The 17028-nt window shown below is 34.4% G+C and overlaps 1 protein-coding gene across 1 annotated transcript in view; it reads right to left on the bottom strand.

Annotated features, from left to right (window-relative positions):
- Nucleotides 1–17028, bottom strand: part of SPEF2 (sperm flagellar 2) — a 65844-nt gene that overhangs the window by 6572 nt on the left and 42244 nt on the right. The window contains 6 exon segments of the mRNA XM_031051584.2: nucleotides 6335–6564; nucleotides 7851–7989; nucleotides 10737–10859; nucleotides 13285–13420; nucleotides 14711–14894; nucleotides 15691–15851. Of these exon segments, the coding sequence (XP_030907444.2) occupies nucleotides 6335–6564; nucleotides 7851–7989; nucleotides 10737–10859; nucleotides 13285–13420; nucleotides 14711–14894; nucleotides 15691–15851 (973 nt within the window).

The raw sequence follows: 17028 nt of genomic DNA, 5'->3' as shown, positions 1-17028 counted from the left end.
CAAGTATTCTCTTGCCATGCTTGCATAAGTAATTAAGGTTATGCAGTTGTGTTGCCTGTGTATCTCTACATCAATTTTTCTGTCTGCTAGTTCTCCCTCACTGATAATTTTAGAATGGCAAATTTGAACCAAGTTTGTCAGTAGCCTAGAGTTACAAAGGTCTTACAAATTGCTTTCAGATCTGTTCCAAGATACAGGAGAAAGTTCCTTATAACACTCATGCTGAGGAAAAAACAGGGAGATAACCAGCTTTTATCCACTCTATGGCCAACATGCATAAATCAGCCTAATCTCAGTTCCAGACCACACACAGCATCCAGTGCACCCTAGCTGTTCAGGCAAAACACAGACGTAAGATGACATGAGGTTTTTTTGGTTTGGTTTGGTGTTTTTGTTATGTTTTGTTTTGTTGGGGGGTGGAGGGTTGCTTTTTTTGTTTGTTTTTGTTTCTTTTTTTAAATGAGACTAACATGGAAAGAAACAAGGGATGGACTAGAAGGAGGAAAAGGTGTGATTTGTTGCAATGGCATGAGTGAAAGAACACAGAATACAAAAGGAAGCCAGCCTGCACTACTTCTGAAGAGATCTCTTTTTCACATAAAAGTTTGTCATCAGTGAAATCAAAAGGAAAACTAATGTAGAAAAAGCTATACAAAGTAGAATTGGTTTTCTTTTTCTTTTTTTTTTTTAAGGTATCATTCAGTGATACACAAGGTGACATCGACGAGCACTTATGTTTCCATAAGCAGTGCAGAAACATAATAAATAAATACCAAAAAAAGCCCAAAGCACCTTAATGAAGTAATTAAGATCGGGAACACTACTGAAACTGAAAACAGAAAACTTAACATTCAAAAAACTGCATTTAAGAATGACAGCAGCATAAGCATACACTAGACGTATACCCTGTGAACAAGGACTGTGACATCTAAAGGGACACAAGGATAAAAAAGCAATCAACATACTTCAGTTATAAGGCACAGATATACAAAAGACGCTATTTCTTAATGATAAACCAGTCAGCAGGCACTGTATGAAAAAAAAATTCCCTAAATCAAGGAACTGGAATAAAGATTCAGATTATAAATTTACACAGATGACAGACAGGCAGAGAAGAGATTCAGAACAGCCCTGCAGAGAAGGACTTTCGGATGTTGATCAATCAGAAACTTAACATGAGCCATCTTCAGTGTGTGCTCGCAGCCCAGAAAGCCAACCGTTGCATCAAATGTGGTGAGGCACTGGAATGGGTTGCCCAGGGAAGTTGTGAATGCTCCATCCCTGGCAGTGTTCAAGGCCAGGTTGGACAGAACCTTGGATGATATGGTTTAGTGTGAGGTGTTCCTGCCCCTGGCAGGGGAATTGGAACTTGCTGATCTTCAGGTCCTTTCCACCCCTAATTAGTTTATGATTCTATGATTCTAAAAGGAGAGTGACCAGAAGGTCGAAGGAGGTGATCCTGCCCCTCTACTCTGCTCTCGTGAGATCTCACTGGGAGTATTGTGTGCAGTTCTGGTGTCCTCAACATAAAAAAGGACATGGAACTGTTGGAACAATTCCAGAGGAGGGCCACGAGGATGATCAGGGGCTGGAGCACCTCCCGTATGAAGACAGGCTGAGAAAGTTGGGGTTGTTCAGCCTGGAGAAGACAAGGCTGCGTGGAGACCTCATAGCAGCCTTCCAGTATCTGAAGGGGGCCTACAGGGATGCTGGGGAGGGACTCTTCATGAGGGACTGTAGTAATAGGACAAGGGGTAATGTGTTAAAACTTAAACAGAGGAGGTTTAGATTGGATATAAGGAATAAGTTCTTTACTGTGAAGGTGGTGAGGTACTGGAATGGGCTGCCCAGGGAAGTTGGGAGTGCTCCATCCCTGGCGGAGCTCAAGGCCAGGTTGGACAGAGCCTTGGGTGGCATGGTTTAGTGTGAGGTGTCCCTGCCCATGGCAGGGCGGTTGGAACTGGGTGATCTTAAGGTCCTTTCCAACCCTAACTATTCTATGGTTCTATGATTCTATGACAAAATATGAGGCAATTGTAAACCTGTACTAGAGATAGTTATTTTGCCGTTTTATCTCCTTTTCTTTACAAAGACATTTAAACATTCCTATTCCCCTCAATTTTCACTGGGAAAAATAAATCCACAGCAATTCCTGACTTGAAGATTGGATGATGATCTATGCAAGTTATTCACCTTACCGGATGATGATCTATGCAAGTTATGCACCTTACAGCAACACTGTAAGGGATGAATGAGTGAAAGAATCCATGAGGCTGAATTATATTAATCTAATTTAGTAGCTTAAGAGCTATTAATATGAGATACTTCTGTCCTTAGATAAAAAAGACAGGAGTCTCAAAAATATGATTCATTCCCTCCAAGATACTGAGACACTCATCATCGTTTACAGGTGACTTTCACTTTATTTCACTTTATTTCACTTTATTTATTTACCAATTATTACTGATTCTGTTATATCACCAATATTTACTAATTAGCAAGATTGTGGATTTTAAATTTAGAATTACACAGAAAAAGGTATGGTTGCTTCTGCACAGATGCAATGAGGAGTTCCTCCACTGAAATCTTAATTCTTGGATATATATACAGTAAAATGCACAAAAACATATACAAACATGTGAAATATGTTTCATAAAGGCAATTGGATACATAGATTTTTAAATACTATAGGCAAATAGAGATTTCTGAAATTAAATAACATACATGATTTAGTAAGAGATAAAATAGGAGGTGTAACTAAAACTAAATCAGTGGAATTACCAAATTTTCTATTATCTGTGGGAAGAGATATTGTATCTATTCTGCATCTCTGATTAAGGGCTTTATATCCCCCAAGCTGAGGCATTTTCTATCTATATTGTTTGTCTAGCAAAAGACACTTCTTCTGTCTACAAAATTAACCTTGGTTACTTTCAAGTTTGGAAAAAGCACATTAGAAGGGAATATAGTCTTAGAAAAGTGAAGTTAGAGATGATGAACGTATTTCTACGCTCACATATGGACTTCACTCTATTCACATCAAAGTCAGAACATGAGGACTGCTACTATAAGGTCTTGAATTCTTTCTACAAAAATGCCTGTGAAGAGAAAGCATAATCCATAGACATCGCTCAAGGTCAGAATGTAATTCTGAATATTCCACTCAACAAAATACTTTACTAAAAGGTAATATTTCAGCTGAATTAGGTGAACTCTTTAATAGCCTATCAAGCATATTCCAAATCTAGCAACCCAGAAAAACTTAGTTAACAAGCCTAAGATATGAAAATAGCAACATAGTTTGGGCATAGGCTGTCCTCTATGTTTAACTTGAAATATTTTTTGTATATTTGATGTTGAAGTTTTTAAACCTAACTGGAGTTTATTTCTATTGGACAATCAGTTCTATAATTCAAACTGGAATAGTTCATGAAGATGATGACTGTAAAAAAATGAATAAAATTTAAAATTCTCTTGTGTAATTGAGTCACAAGATGGAGAAGAAAGGTCTCGGATAGAATCTTGATCTGTTTGCTAATACAAAACATTACCAAAACTGCATTCTCTGGAGCAACTTTAGAAGAAAAATAGGCCATTCCAAATAAGTGCTAATTATACTGATAATATATGTAATGATAGGAAGAATAATGTTAAAGGGAATCAAAGAGGATGAAATCTAATGGATGGTTAGTTTAATCTTGTTGATAAGAACAGAACATATCCAAAGACACTGTAGAAGAGAAAAGAAGGAAAAAAAAGTGTTAGCAGCTTCTTTTTAGACCTGAGACAGTTCTTTCAATAAAAAAGCAGCACACTCCTGAGCCAATATTTTAAAGCACTGTTAACAAACTTATCAAAGGAGTTAGTGAAATTAACAAATACTGCATTTGTGAATGAAAATACTCCCAAATACTGAGTTTAGGAAATGGCACTTGGAATAAAAAAAGAATAATTAAAATATTTCCTTATCAAATGAAAGACTGTGTCAGTACGTAGGAAGGTCCAGCACAGGCTGTATTTTTTTGTCCATTGGTGCTTAGAATGGTGAGTAATGTGATGTGCTTCCATGAAGAACCAAGTGTGCAGGATAGAATAAAGTTGTCCGTGGTGAACCAGCAGTTCTTTAACACTTTAAATTCCTAGGAAACACAAAACTGTTCACAATTTCTGTAAGATATCTTTGGTAAATACCAAACAATTTGTAAGTACATTAACACTACCACTTTTTACTTTAATTTTGGCAATTTTTTAAGCACATCATGAAAACACATCCTTTTGACATTTACCAAATATCCTGTGAGAAAACTGTTCATATGTTTATTTCTTCCAACATATTTTCTCCTTTGTTACTCTTTTATTTCTTGGACTGCTAGATAAAATTCTTCTTTATGGAATCTCCATAATGTCATAGAAAATAAGCTTAATATTCCATTTTCAGAACAACCTTAGGAATTTTGCTATTTTCATAGCACAGAAGATTGGTAGATTCATTCTGTTCAGATTTGCCCTATACTCTATGGCTCACAGGCTCATTTGTGTGGATTTCTGACATGAATGCTCAGAGGAGTGAGCATACTCTCAGGAGTAAGAATTAGAAGACTAAGATGTTTGGCAGCATATCTAGATCCCTTTAGAGGTTAACCAAGATAGGGATAAGTTTGTGTCTCCTCTAGAGCTCCTGTCCAGTTTCATTGTCAGTATGGCCATACTTTAGTGGTTTTCCTTCTGTTATTCAGTAAGAGGCTAACTACTAAGGATGTCCGCAATTTCCGTTGAGCATTCTCCTCAACAAGGGGAGACAGAAGGATGTGAATGTTTTTTTCTGATGTTTTAGGAGAGAAAACCACTCTTGCTGCAGAGGCTGTATAAATAAAGGGAGTAATTGCCTTAGGAAATCTGGTACATAATTTACGTGGTCTTAAAGTGTGTGAGAGAAAGGAAGAAAGCATTTTAAAGGTGACTTGTGCAGCCTGTGCTTCCCATCCTAACTCAGCATGCTTTTTGGGACCCATTTTAAAAAGTAATTTCTTACCATTGACCCAGAGAACATGCAACAGCTTTCTTCTACTGCCTGGTGACTATTAAGTCAAGATATTTACCTTTCTGGACAGTTGTGCAAGTCATCTTGTGCCATTTTAGAGAATATGGTATTATCAAAACGACAATATTGTATAAAAGTAAAGATTTCATTTGATTTCTTGCCAATTATTACAAAAGTACAAGGAAAAGAGTTGTTCTGCCTTTAATATGTCAAGAACACTAGCGTCTGTATTAGACAATATTTTTTTAGTTTTCAGTATCTTGATGAACAAATTACTTAAAAGCAAAAGAAAACCTTTTAAGCAGAATGACAGTCAAACATATCTGTGCTTCACCTCTAATGATTACAAATGTATAGATTTTAGTTTCACATGTCATTATATATGAAATATTATCTATAGATAACATGACATGCATCTCTAAAGGAAAATCATGCTTAAAATGTAATTGGAATTGCTGCATAATTATACATGAAAATAATTTTTGAATAAAGAATTAAATTCAACTTCATTGTGCCTCTGTGGCCTCATTAAACTGGATGAGTTGGATCCAAAAGTACATATTTACACATTGTATTTCACAATCTTGATGACAATCATACTAAAATTATAATTAAAATATGAAACATTGGTAGAAATTAAACCCTCTGCAAATATGTTTAACAACTTTCCATCTCAGTTTAAAACTGCCTTATCTAAATTATTTTGTAGCATTTATACAGTAGATATAAGTTTTGCAAGAAAATATTTTCAAGCATCCTAAGACCAAGGTTCCCAGAATTTGAGGGTAGGCACACAAACAGATACACATGCAAAGAGAAAAAAATATGTATCTTGCAAGTCACCCAAAACAACTGGTACACATTGACTTAAAGAATGCAATTGTTATAGTTATACTAGACTCTATTTAATAGTTCCATAAAAATATTAATTTCTTTTAAAATAATATCGTTTCAGTGTTCACTGATCTATGAATTATTAAGGTAAAGACTGTCATGTCTAAGCAAAGTAAGAACAGTACATACCACTCCTAAAAACATATTACAGAGGCACCAGTTTGAGCAAAATAAGGTATTCGGTCTTGAGGATATAAACCCCATAGCAAAGACATTAAAAGCTTTTAAGTAGTCTAGTATTTCACATTTTCAATATTCTGCGCTATAACTTTACTTTTATACATAGCAGAATCTTTAACAATATTGGTAAGTAATGTTTAGTAGCTCCCAGGAATTATTTTAAATTTTAAGTAGAAAACTAACAGTTGTTCAGAAATGAAAAGGAAATTTTTTTCTTACCTTTAGGTGCCACTTGTAGAAACTGCTTATGAAGTGCAGTAAGTTGTGACATAGTCAGAGTAGTACTTCCAGAGGTCTCCATATGTGGAACGTGTGGTGAAGGAACAGGGTCAGGAAACACTTTTACATCATTGCTGATGAAGAAATCTGTTTCTTCTAAAATAATTTCATACTGAATTTTGCTAGAACTCTCAATGTGATGTCGCGCAACCTCAACCAGCTTTTCAACACTGTGAAAGTGTAAATGTAGAAAACAGTGAGTACTTTTAATAGACAGTAACATAGGTTCGAATTTTACTGAGTTTACACTTTGAAAACTTTCCTGAAGTAAGAATTACAAATTCTCTGTGTGAATTCTGTACGCAGCAAAATCATTATGAAGTATAGTTCTCCCCTGGCAACAACAAATCTTTTGACTGTGGTTAGAAATTTATATAAGGGAAAAATAAACCATAGAAGAAACCTGATAGAAAAATAGGAAAAGATGAGACTTTCTTCATAAATTTTGGAGGGCCTGAGCACATATGTTGTATCTATAATCACCCTTTGTCTAATTTCAATGCCTTATCTTCTGCTCTGCTCCTAAATCCTAGATGTACAAAGCACTTCCTAAAGTAGCTCTGTGGAGAAGCATATGAACTCCTGTTTCAAATGTAATGAGTACAATTTATATAAGGAAAGATGTCAGCTTTCTATAATGTTTAACTAGACACAGGTTTGGCCTGGGGTGTCAGGACAAAGGACATGCTGTTCTGTAAATATTGTGTCTTTTGTAGTGGTTGCTGTCAAGAGAGCAAATAAAACTGCCTGGAAGGCAGAGGTGCACCCTTGTTGAGCTACTGACTGTTAGAGCCTTCACATCCTACATTTCATGTCTCTTGTCTTTGGCTGGCCCTGACATGGATCAACTAGCACTGTCCCAGGTATGCTTCAAAAGTTATTACAGGCAAGAAAGATTTTCCAAAAGGCAAAATGACCTCTTTCTTTTGGAGAATAAAATCTTTTAATTATATGGATAGGTTGTTCTATGCCAGGTGGCCTAAATATGGTAGTCACAAGCACATTTTATTTACTTTTTTTTAGTGGACCTTGAAATAATTTTGAGAAATATTATACACGGTGATAATAACAGTAAGTGGAATTTTCAAGAATATGTAAAGCACAGGAAAGAAAATAACGCCACAATCTGAAGTGGTGAAGAAATGTCACTAGAATGAGACAGTGGCTTCTGCTAAATGCAATAAGTGGTTGATTGCTGATGCTCATAAATCTGTTAGATCTGTAGACTACAAAACCAGCAAAACTGATAATTATCTCTACTGTTGCCAGCAGAACCTTCTTATCATTCAAGAAATTAATTATTACCATTCAGGTATTTAAGATAAAATTAATTTTCAGTTCATTACATTAAATTATTATTTTATACATTTTTTTCCAGGTTTATATAAACAACTATCTTTACTAGCATAGTCTTGTTTGAAAAAGAGGTTCCTGTTTAAAATTAGCTATACATTACCTGGACATTTCTGCCAAAAACCTGGATCCAAGCCACTCTTCCATATCTTTATAAGCCTCTTCAGCTTTCATTGTTAGCTCTTCCACAAATGCTAAAGCTTTTTCTTTTATAAGTTCTAGTCGAAATTTTACGGCTGCTTCTGTTCAAACAGGAATGTCATAATAATTACTATTTATAAAATTTGACAAAAATTCTCAGTATGAAGCACCTACAGTTTAACATGTTGACCTGTCTTTGGGCAGCAAGCTACTTATTTAATTAATCATATTCTTGAATTATTTTTCAGTCATACATACTGCACCATGTATTTTACAAAAGTCTGTCTTCTATAAGTATCAGAATTCACAAAATAACAAATACCTTAATGAAACTAATACAGAGGTACAGAGGATGTTTAAGTAGGCAGTAACATCGAACTAAATTAACCCTAAACAGCAACAGACCTAGAAGATTAATGATGCATGTGTGAGTAAACTGTTATGGATAAGTTTTAAAGAAAACACATCTAAATCATTAGGTATGGTAGTCACAATAAAAGTTTGCTTTCTTGTTTCCAAATTCTAGCCCTTTAAAATGAACCTTACTGGTTTTGTTCCAAGCTTCTCACATATAACTATCCTATACCTAAAATTCAAGTTAGAAACGAGTTTCATTAGTAAGCACTAAGAAAATACTCCACCTCTACCGAAGTTATGCATAGAGTATTTACATGTAACTTTCAAAACCATTAAGAATTTCATTAATTTTAGTTTTCAGAATAGGAAGAACTGAGAAAAAAAAGCAAAAAAAGAAGCAAAAAAAAAAAAAGCTGTTTCTAAAAGGCTAATACTTAAAAAGAAGGAGATAAAAGGATAAGAAATGTAAACAAGTCAGCAACGTCCAAAGTGAAAAGGATGCCAACTGGATGGAAAGGCAGCTAAGGTAATGTATTGAGTGAACATGGAACAGGAACTGGAAGACATTCAAAGCCTTACAAAATAAAAGTAAGAAAAGAATATGAGTAGCTAGAGATCATTTTCAATCCTGAAAGAAAATTCAGATTCAACATGAGGCTTCTTTGTATTTAACTTCCTATACTTCAGAATCTTTTACAGAATTGTTATATGGTAATAGGTACAGTAAGTTCAAAGTTCTTGACTGTAAAATATTTATATTATGATCCTTATTCTATATGCTGCTAAGTTTTCAAAATACTTAGGTTTGGGGCTGAAACTCTTTTTGCAACCAGTGTAGAAGGATGAACTCTGAAAAATATAAGGCATGTGCTTTTAGTAGTATTTTTCAGTTCACAGTAGAATGCAATTGTATACACTTTCAGTTTTAAGCAAGAAATAGCAGTAGTTCAAAATTTTAAATATAGAATGGATTTGGATCTCAAATAGGGTTATTTGATGGCAAAAAGTAAAGCTTCTTAGCAACCAGAAGATGCTCTGTGCCTGTCTAGTCACTTTCCTTTAATACGAGGCTGCCTTATTTGTGACTTCTCTGTATTTTCTTTTAGTAGCTGTTATCAGTATGGTACAAATGTAAGTGTACAACAATTTTTGTCTTCCTACATCTTCAGAAGCAGGTATTGCACACTCATAAAGCTTCTCTTTTAACAGTAACAAAGTAAAAGGAATATGAAATCAACATTAAATACTTAGCAACTGTCCACAGCTAGTGACTTGCTAGTCTCTGTGTATCTGGATAACCAAAAGCTCAAGAATCCAGTTACCATAGTTGTAAATGAAACTATGATCCTCAAATGTTCCAGCTATGTGTCCGCGCAGTTATGATTTATCACAACATATTCCTTCAGTTCTTATCTTGGCTTTTTTGTTAAATACAAGATGAAAATGAAGCAAACTCAAGAAAATAAAATGTGTCAATGACACACTAGGATTTATCTTCATACTATTAAGATCCTCAAAGTTACTATCATTCCTCTCCTCAGTATCCTAAAATCTTAAGATTATTTATTCCTAAAATGCTTTTGGATTAAACCATGTTGAAAGTGGTAGGTGTACAAGCATTTGGTGTGGTGTAGACCTAAAGAAGCCTTATGAATATGTGTTTTGTTTATTAAGTGAAGTTTGCCTTCTAATTTTCATAGTAGGTACTATGCAAAAGTTAGCCTGTCATGAGGGTAAATGCATGATGAGGGGCTTGCCAACTCTTGACAAACAGAATCTCTAACAGTTACGTTTTATCTTCTCTTTAGTGAGAAAGAGGTCTCTTTGTTCTAGTCTAAACACATGTCAAAAAAAAAAAGAAAAATCAACCCATTTTCAGTCTGGGACTTTTCTGCTTCAGATATCTACTTTTTGCTGAAATTGACTAGATTGGAAGTTATTCAATAAGATGGACAAAGAGATAGAAGGACTGAATAGTATGAAGTTTTTTGAAGGGACTGTTTGAAAAGGAGTTTGGAAGAATAAACAAAAGCGGAGTCTTGTTTCTTGAATCTCATGCCACTTGAGGAAGAGGGAATCAGTGAGAAGAGCATTAACAAATATATAATTACCATCAAATTCTTTCCCAGATCAAAACATTTCAAATACCAAATTCAACTCAGTCGAATACTGAAGAATGGCTAACCACTAATGTGAAACTTACTCTCTCAGGAGGAATACTTGCTTAATCATGGAAAATTAAATTAAATTAAATCAAATCAAGCAAAAGACAACAACATTCTTATTTTAAATATATTTAATACATAATCATTGATGACTACCATCTAAAAAAAAAAATAAAATCATGATTTCTTCAGGCACTCCTTTCTCTCCCTTTTTTATCACTTATCTATCCATTTTGCCTAGAGTTTCTAGCTAGCTTTGACTATGACATTACCTGAATTAGGAATAACAATCACTCTCCGATCTAAGTAACCAAACAGTAACATACCCTCCTGTTTCAAGGCACTTAAATATTCTTGCTTTATTTTAAGTGCCAGTTCTTGTTGCTTTAACTCTTCTGGGTTTATAGAAACTGTACTGTCTTCATCCACAGATGCAGTAGAAGATAGCCCTGCAGGAAAACAGACCTCCACAGTCTATGGACTTTGGTAATAAGTTTGTGTATCCAAACACAGACACTTACAAGTCAGCATATTGTTTTAAATGAAAAATGGCACTTTCCAACTTACTTGATGTGACCATTCATGAGAATACAAAAACGATTACTCAGGTCTCTTATGTCAAAATAACACTTTTAGATTTCTTCAATTGTAATTGATATTTGCAAGATATGCTCAGATTAATACTACATAAAATTACTTCAGCACATACAATCATATTAAAATTGGTTAAACTACATCCTAAAATGTATTTTTAAATAGAAAATCATGAATGAGCAGGTGTGCCTCTGTTGCGATCCTAGATAGTCAGAAGGTCCTCTTTGATCCTAAAATCTACTGATTTATCACAACCAGCATATAAATAAATCTCTTCTGATTGAGAGCTGTTCCTTCTGGAGCAAATTCATGTTTAGCAAACCGTAGTAAAAATACTATGATTGTAAATGTCATTGGCTGCCATCAAATCAGTGAAAATAATAAAGCTATTTTAAAAATATCATATCAGGGGAAAAAAAAGAGGTATGTTATTTCATGTTTTTCTAAATCATTCCGTTAGCTGCTTTTGCAGCTTAACTACACATCTATGAATAGACATTGTAAAGGTATTTTATCAACTTTTCAAAGATTGCATGAAATTCTGCAGTCACAATACTTTGACTGTTAATCAAAAATATTCAGATATGTGGACCTGCTTTGTCCTAAAAGAGGAATAGATGGAAATGTTACATAAAAAAAGGAAAAAAAACCCAAAATCTACGTGATACAGAAGGTCAACATAAAGCAAATGGTCAAATCTCAAAGTGATAAAATCACGTGTGATAATTCATATCATGCAGTTACTAGCCTATCTGTATCCTAAGCAACTCTTCTGTTACAGGAGGACCATTGTAATACTGTGTTTGTCATGAAACCAAAATCAATACTTTAATTACAAATACATCAGTTGATACTTCATCTTCTACCATGAAGAATGCACAGCTGAGTTCTAGTTGCAGTTCTTTCACTTTATAGGTTTGTGAAAGAACTGTAAGGCATCTAGGTCTGAACAAAAAATATAGTTCCAAGAAGCAACCCACAAACCACAACCTAACCACTTAGCATACACTAGGTGATAGCTGCTGGTTTTTTATTACAAAGTTTTTCTAGATATTTGAAAATCTGACACTCTCTTGGATGGATTGAGATGCGAAGCACACATTAGGATTCCTGTGGGCCACACATTAGGCATCCACGTGGCTATACCTGTTCACCCTATTATGAAGAGAATCAACCAGAGAGCACTGAATCAAATGCCTTTCAAAGAAAAAAGAAGCCAAAAAACTGCTTTATGCATAATAACTCTCAGTTGCAGCTTTCTGACTTGGAAATTAAGTCCCTGAATTTCAGGCTTCGCTCACATCCACAGGGTTTAAGCCCCTCTTTTGCTGTGTAGAATGTCTACAAAAAGTCCAAGGCTTAGGCATAGGCTACTAGCCTTGCTTCCTGCTGGAGCTATGACATATTGTGGAAAGAGGAAGTTACTTAAAGCAGTACATGCTTAAGGAATTACTTACGAAAAAATATATAAACAGCATCACATGCCAGAATTCCTTCCAGCAGATGGCCTGGATTGGTAGGTTAAAGAGATAGGTTTTTAAGGTCTATTTCTCTTTTGCAGATTAGTTTTGTATTCTCACCTGTTTGGACAGATTCTCACCAGGCCTATGAGCAAGATTTACCCCTATGGGAGCCTGGGGTTTAGGACTATATATGCCATTAGATTTTGCATTATTTACAGTATGTTACAGTTACATATAATAATGATGGACATTGACAGATCCATGCAACTATATGGCTGACAAATTAATTTCAGAATACCCTGAGGTACTGGATAATTTATGCATTCTATTCCTGTACTTTTAATATCTGACTTATGGCTGGAAAGTAGACAGAATTTAATGGAATTTTATATAATTTGATGAACTATTTCTAACTATTCAATTCCAAAACAGCACATAGAAAAAAATTAATCTTTACTTTCTAGGTTCTATTTAGAATACTTATTTGCACATAATAATCATAATTTGCACATAGTAATCACATAATAATCATTAATATGATTAAATAAATGCAATTGTCTTTCAAAAGCCTCCACACACATAGAAATCAACATAATAATCATTAATATGATTAAATAAATGCAATTGTCTTTCAAAAGCCTCCATAGTGCTTTATCACTATCAGATTTTCACATTGATATGTCACATTCATTGAACATTTCAAAAGACAAATTAAATCCAAAAGAAACACCTTAGCTGTCTTTTTTTCTGTATTAGTCATATATTTACATTTCAGCAATTTCAAGCACTGCTAAAACAAGTTCTGCATTTCAAATACCTTTCTTCTTAGGAGGTTTTTTTGGAGATTGCTTTTTAGAATCTTTGGAAGCTTTGCTTGATGGCTTTGAAGATTTCAGATTTAGCTTCTGATCTTCTTCTTCTTCGGTTTCTCTAAACTGTATTTCAGCTGTTACCTTGACACCATAGTCACACATAGTAAAGTACATAGTATTAACACTGTGCAAGTACTGATTTAAATAGCCGATACTTTCTGAAAGTACTTAAATAAAACAAAGGAGATATCATAGAATCACAGAATCATAGAATCAGCTAGGTTGAAGAAGACCTTTAAGATCATCAACTCCAATCTCTACTCCAGGACTGTAAAGGCCACCACTAAACCATGTCACTAAGGGGCTCCTGTACACAGTTTCTGAGCACTTCCAGGGACAGTGATCCCACTATTTCCCTTGGAAGCCTGTTCCAATTCCTGACTACCATCTCAGTGAAGAAATTTTTCCTAATATCCAATTTAAACCTCCCATGGTGCAACTTGAGGCCATTACCTCTTGTCCTATCTCTTGTTACATGGAAGAAGAGACAAGACACCTCCTCACTCCATCCTCCTTTGAGGTGATAAAGACCTCTTAAGTCTTCTTTTCTCCAGACTAAACAGTCCCAGTTCCCCCAGTCATTCCCCACCAGGCTTGTGCTCCAAACCCTTCACCAGCTTCATTGCCCTTCTATGGACCCGCTCCAGCATCTCAGTTTCTGTCTTGCAGTGAGGGGTCGAGAACTGAACATACTACCTAATTAAATTGATTAATTTTTGACGAACCAAATATAAAATTCTACAGCAAAAATGCAAGACAGAGAAAATGGTTTTAATTCTTGTAACTCATTACCTGTACTTTAGGAAAAAGTGAGAAATGTAAGATTCAACAGTATTCAAAGCAAGACTACAGTTACCCTGTAAGGGTGCAGATATTTGCTTACTTTAAAATGATCAAAGAGAGAGGAAAGAAAAAGTGAACCTAGGAACCAACTATTTGAAAAGCCAACTTAATTTACTTTTAGCTATATATAAAAACCAATGTAACCATGGCCTTTGAAGTTGTGAAAGGTTTGAGCAAACACTGCATCACAGAATAAAACTTGTCCCTCTTCTCATGCTTCTATTGAGGGATAACAGGAGAATTTATCATGGAAGAAGCAGACATATAAAGTCAACATTCAAAATATTTCAGTAATGGAATGGTTGGGCCAGTTATAAATAGAGGTGCTGATAATACTCAATTACAACATTTTCCTCGCAGAAACACAAACATATTTAATGGAAATATCAGTGGTGGAGCAAGAGGCTTGAAATTGAGATATACAGCGAGTAAGGCTGTGTGTTTAGGCTGCCTACTGAATGGGAGGCTTTCAGGGTCTGATGTAGAAATACTTCAGTAAATACATGTAAAATGTAAAAACATTCCTACCATATTCGATACTGTTGTTGCTGCTGTTTGCCATGTATCAGTAATAAGACATTCATCTTTTCCAACAGTAGTCACGTCATTTTCAGAGTTATCATCCTTAGCACTCTTATGCAGAGATCCCTTGGTTTTTGACTTAGTAATATGTACTTCTGGTACAGGCACTTTCCAAGAAACTAGGGGAATCCTTAAAAATTAAATATAAGCCATTACTCACATCCCCTTTATTAAAAAAGTGTTAATTTATAACATTGGAGAATATGCTAAGAGAATGAGAATGCTATTTTCAAAATTTGCCATACCAACAGAAAAGGGATGAATTTCCTTATGACCAAAAGTAGTTAAATATGTGGATGACAAGAAAACTGTCTAGTTTAACTACAGAAATTAAGGAACAGTAATAGATGGATAAAACTATGCCAAAAGATTGTCTGATCTGTGATATATTCCACATGGGCTAGAAGTACAGCCTCATTAATCAGTTTCTAAATGAACTGCAAGTATTTTTAAAAAGCAGGTTTCATTATCGACAAAAAAAAGCAGGCGTCATTATTGACAGCATTTTTTGTATTGTGAAATTATTTGAGGGTATGGCTTTAACTTCTAATATAGCGTGCATCTTTGAAGACTCCTTTGATTTATATTTTTTATTACATAACCCATTTAACTAGCTATTTTAAAACCTTTTAAAGTTCTGTAATAATACTTAACTTACTTATGGGAAGATTATGCTGAAAATTATCAGCAACACAGAGGAAGTAGAAAAATTTTCTACACCAGATCTCTTTCTAAGGCAGCTTTTAAAAATCCATAAACTAAACATGCAGGATGATTCAAGGTTCATGAATTTACAATAATCCCTACTTAAAAATTCTTATTTCCTGTCCTTTATAATACACACGCATATATTTCCCCATAAACCCACAAAACTATCAGTGCAATATATTTGTTGATATTTGTATAATTTAATAATGTATTTCTACCTTGTTGAGTCATTTTGATCTTCCTTTTGCTCTAAATCCATAATATCTAGCAATGGTATCCTAGTAAAATCTTGACTGTACTCTGTTGGGATTTTCCCTTCCATTGCTCTATAATAATCATGAAGAAGTCTCTTTGTATCTTGAAAACGATCCACTTCAACCTCAAAAAAAAAAAAGGATAGAAATACTGCAATTCAAAACACAGCAGATTTCTGTTACAATTTTAAATACACAATAGCAGAAGCGATTCTAAATCTTAAGAGTGTGAGGGAGAGCAACAAACACAACCCTATCTGAAAATTTATAGTGCATTCAAAATACTTCTATTTGCATCTATAATGTCTTCACACTGGTAGTTTTAAGGATTAATAAAACTCTTAGTTGCTGGCTGGAACAGGAAAAAAATATTTACAAAAATAATGTTTGGTGCATTCAGTATAATTAAAACATATTTTTCTGTATATATTTCTATAGTAGTAAGTACGCTAACATCAATAAATTATATAGATCTTTTTGTTCAAAAGAAATAAAATTCTTAATAGCATAACATACAAAGGGTTAAAGGATGGAGAAAATTTTAAAAGCAGTAGAGTTTTTCTGGACTAAAGAAATCAGCAGACTTTACACACCTAAGTGTCTTGAAGATCTTTAAATGAATCATCTTGGAAGAGGATTCAAAAAACATTTCACACCTGTCAGGTTTTGATTTATTGATACAGTATGGCGTTAGCTTCTAACTGACAAACCAGTGCTAAATATTCATGGGAAAATGCACAAAACCACATTCACAAAACGAAGGATAAAACCTTTGTGGTGTAAACCAGCACTTATCCATAAATTAAGGAGAAAATATCTTCTAGTATAATTGTGTGTACACAGAAAGGTGGAAAGAAATCTGATAAACGGCATTTATAAAAATCTGTGTGTTCACACACTAACAAAAGACACCTGGGGAATATATGTAACTTCCCACAGAAAAACCCACAGATGGAGAGCTCAGCACCAAAGCAGCCTATTTTGGGCTGTTGTTCAAGCAAAGCCATAACGTAAAGATTTGGTTATTAGACTTTTAGTTCTGTCATTTTAGCATTAATAGCTCCTTTATTTTAGGTAGTATATACTAAGCAAAGAAATTAAAAATGTTTGCATTTGCATTTTTCTTTATTAAATTTCTATATGTTTAATACATATATTTGTAATTTTAAATGGTTAGTCTGCATATCCACACAGCCAGATCAAATCAGAGTCATAGTGAATTTACTCTGGACCACATCATATATGCCCATGAAATTCTGCTACAAGAGAATGAGGATTGAAAAAGTGTATAAGAATATAAAG

This window comes from Melopsittacus undulatus, chromosome Z, assembly GCF_012275295.1.
Source record: "Melopsittacus undulatus isolate bMelUnd1 chromosome Z, bMelUnd1.mat.Z, whole genome shotgun sequence".
Lineage (NCBI taxonomy): Eukaryota > Metazoa > Chordata > Aves > Psittaciformes > Psittaculidae > Melopsittacus > Melopsittacus undulatus.
The sequence above is the reverse complement of the archived record's forward strand: the minus strand, read 5'-3'. Positions and strand labels throughout refer to the sequence as shown.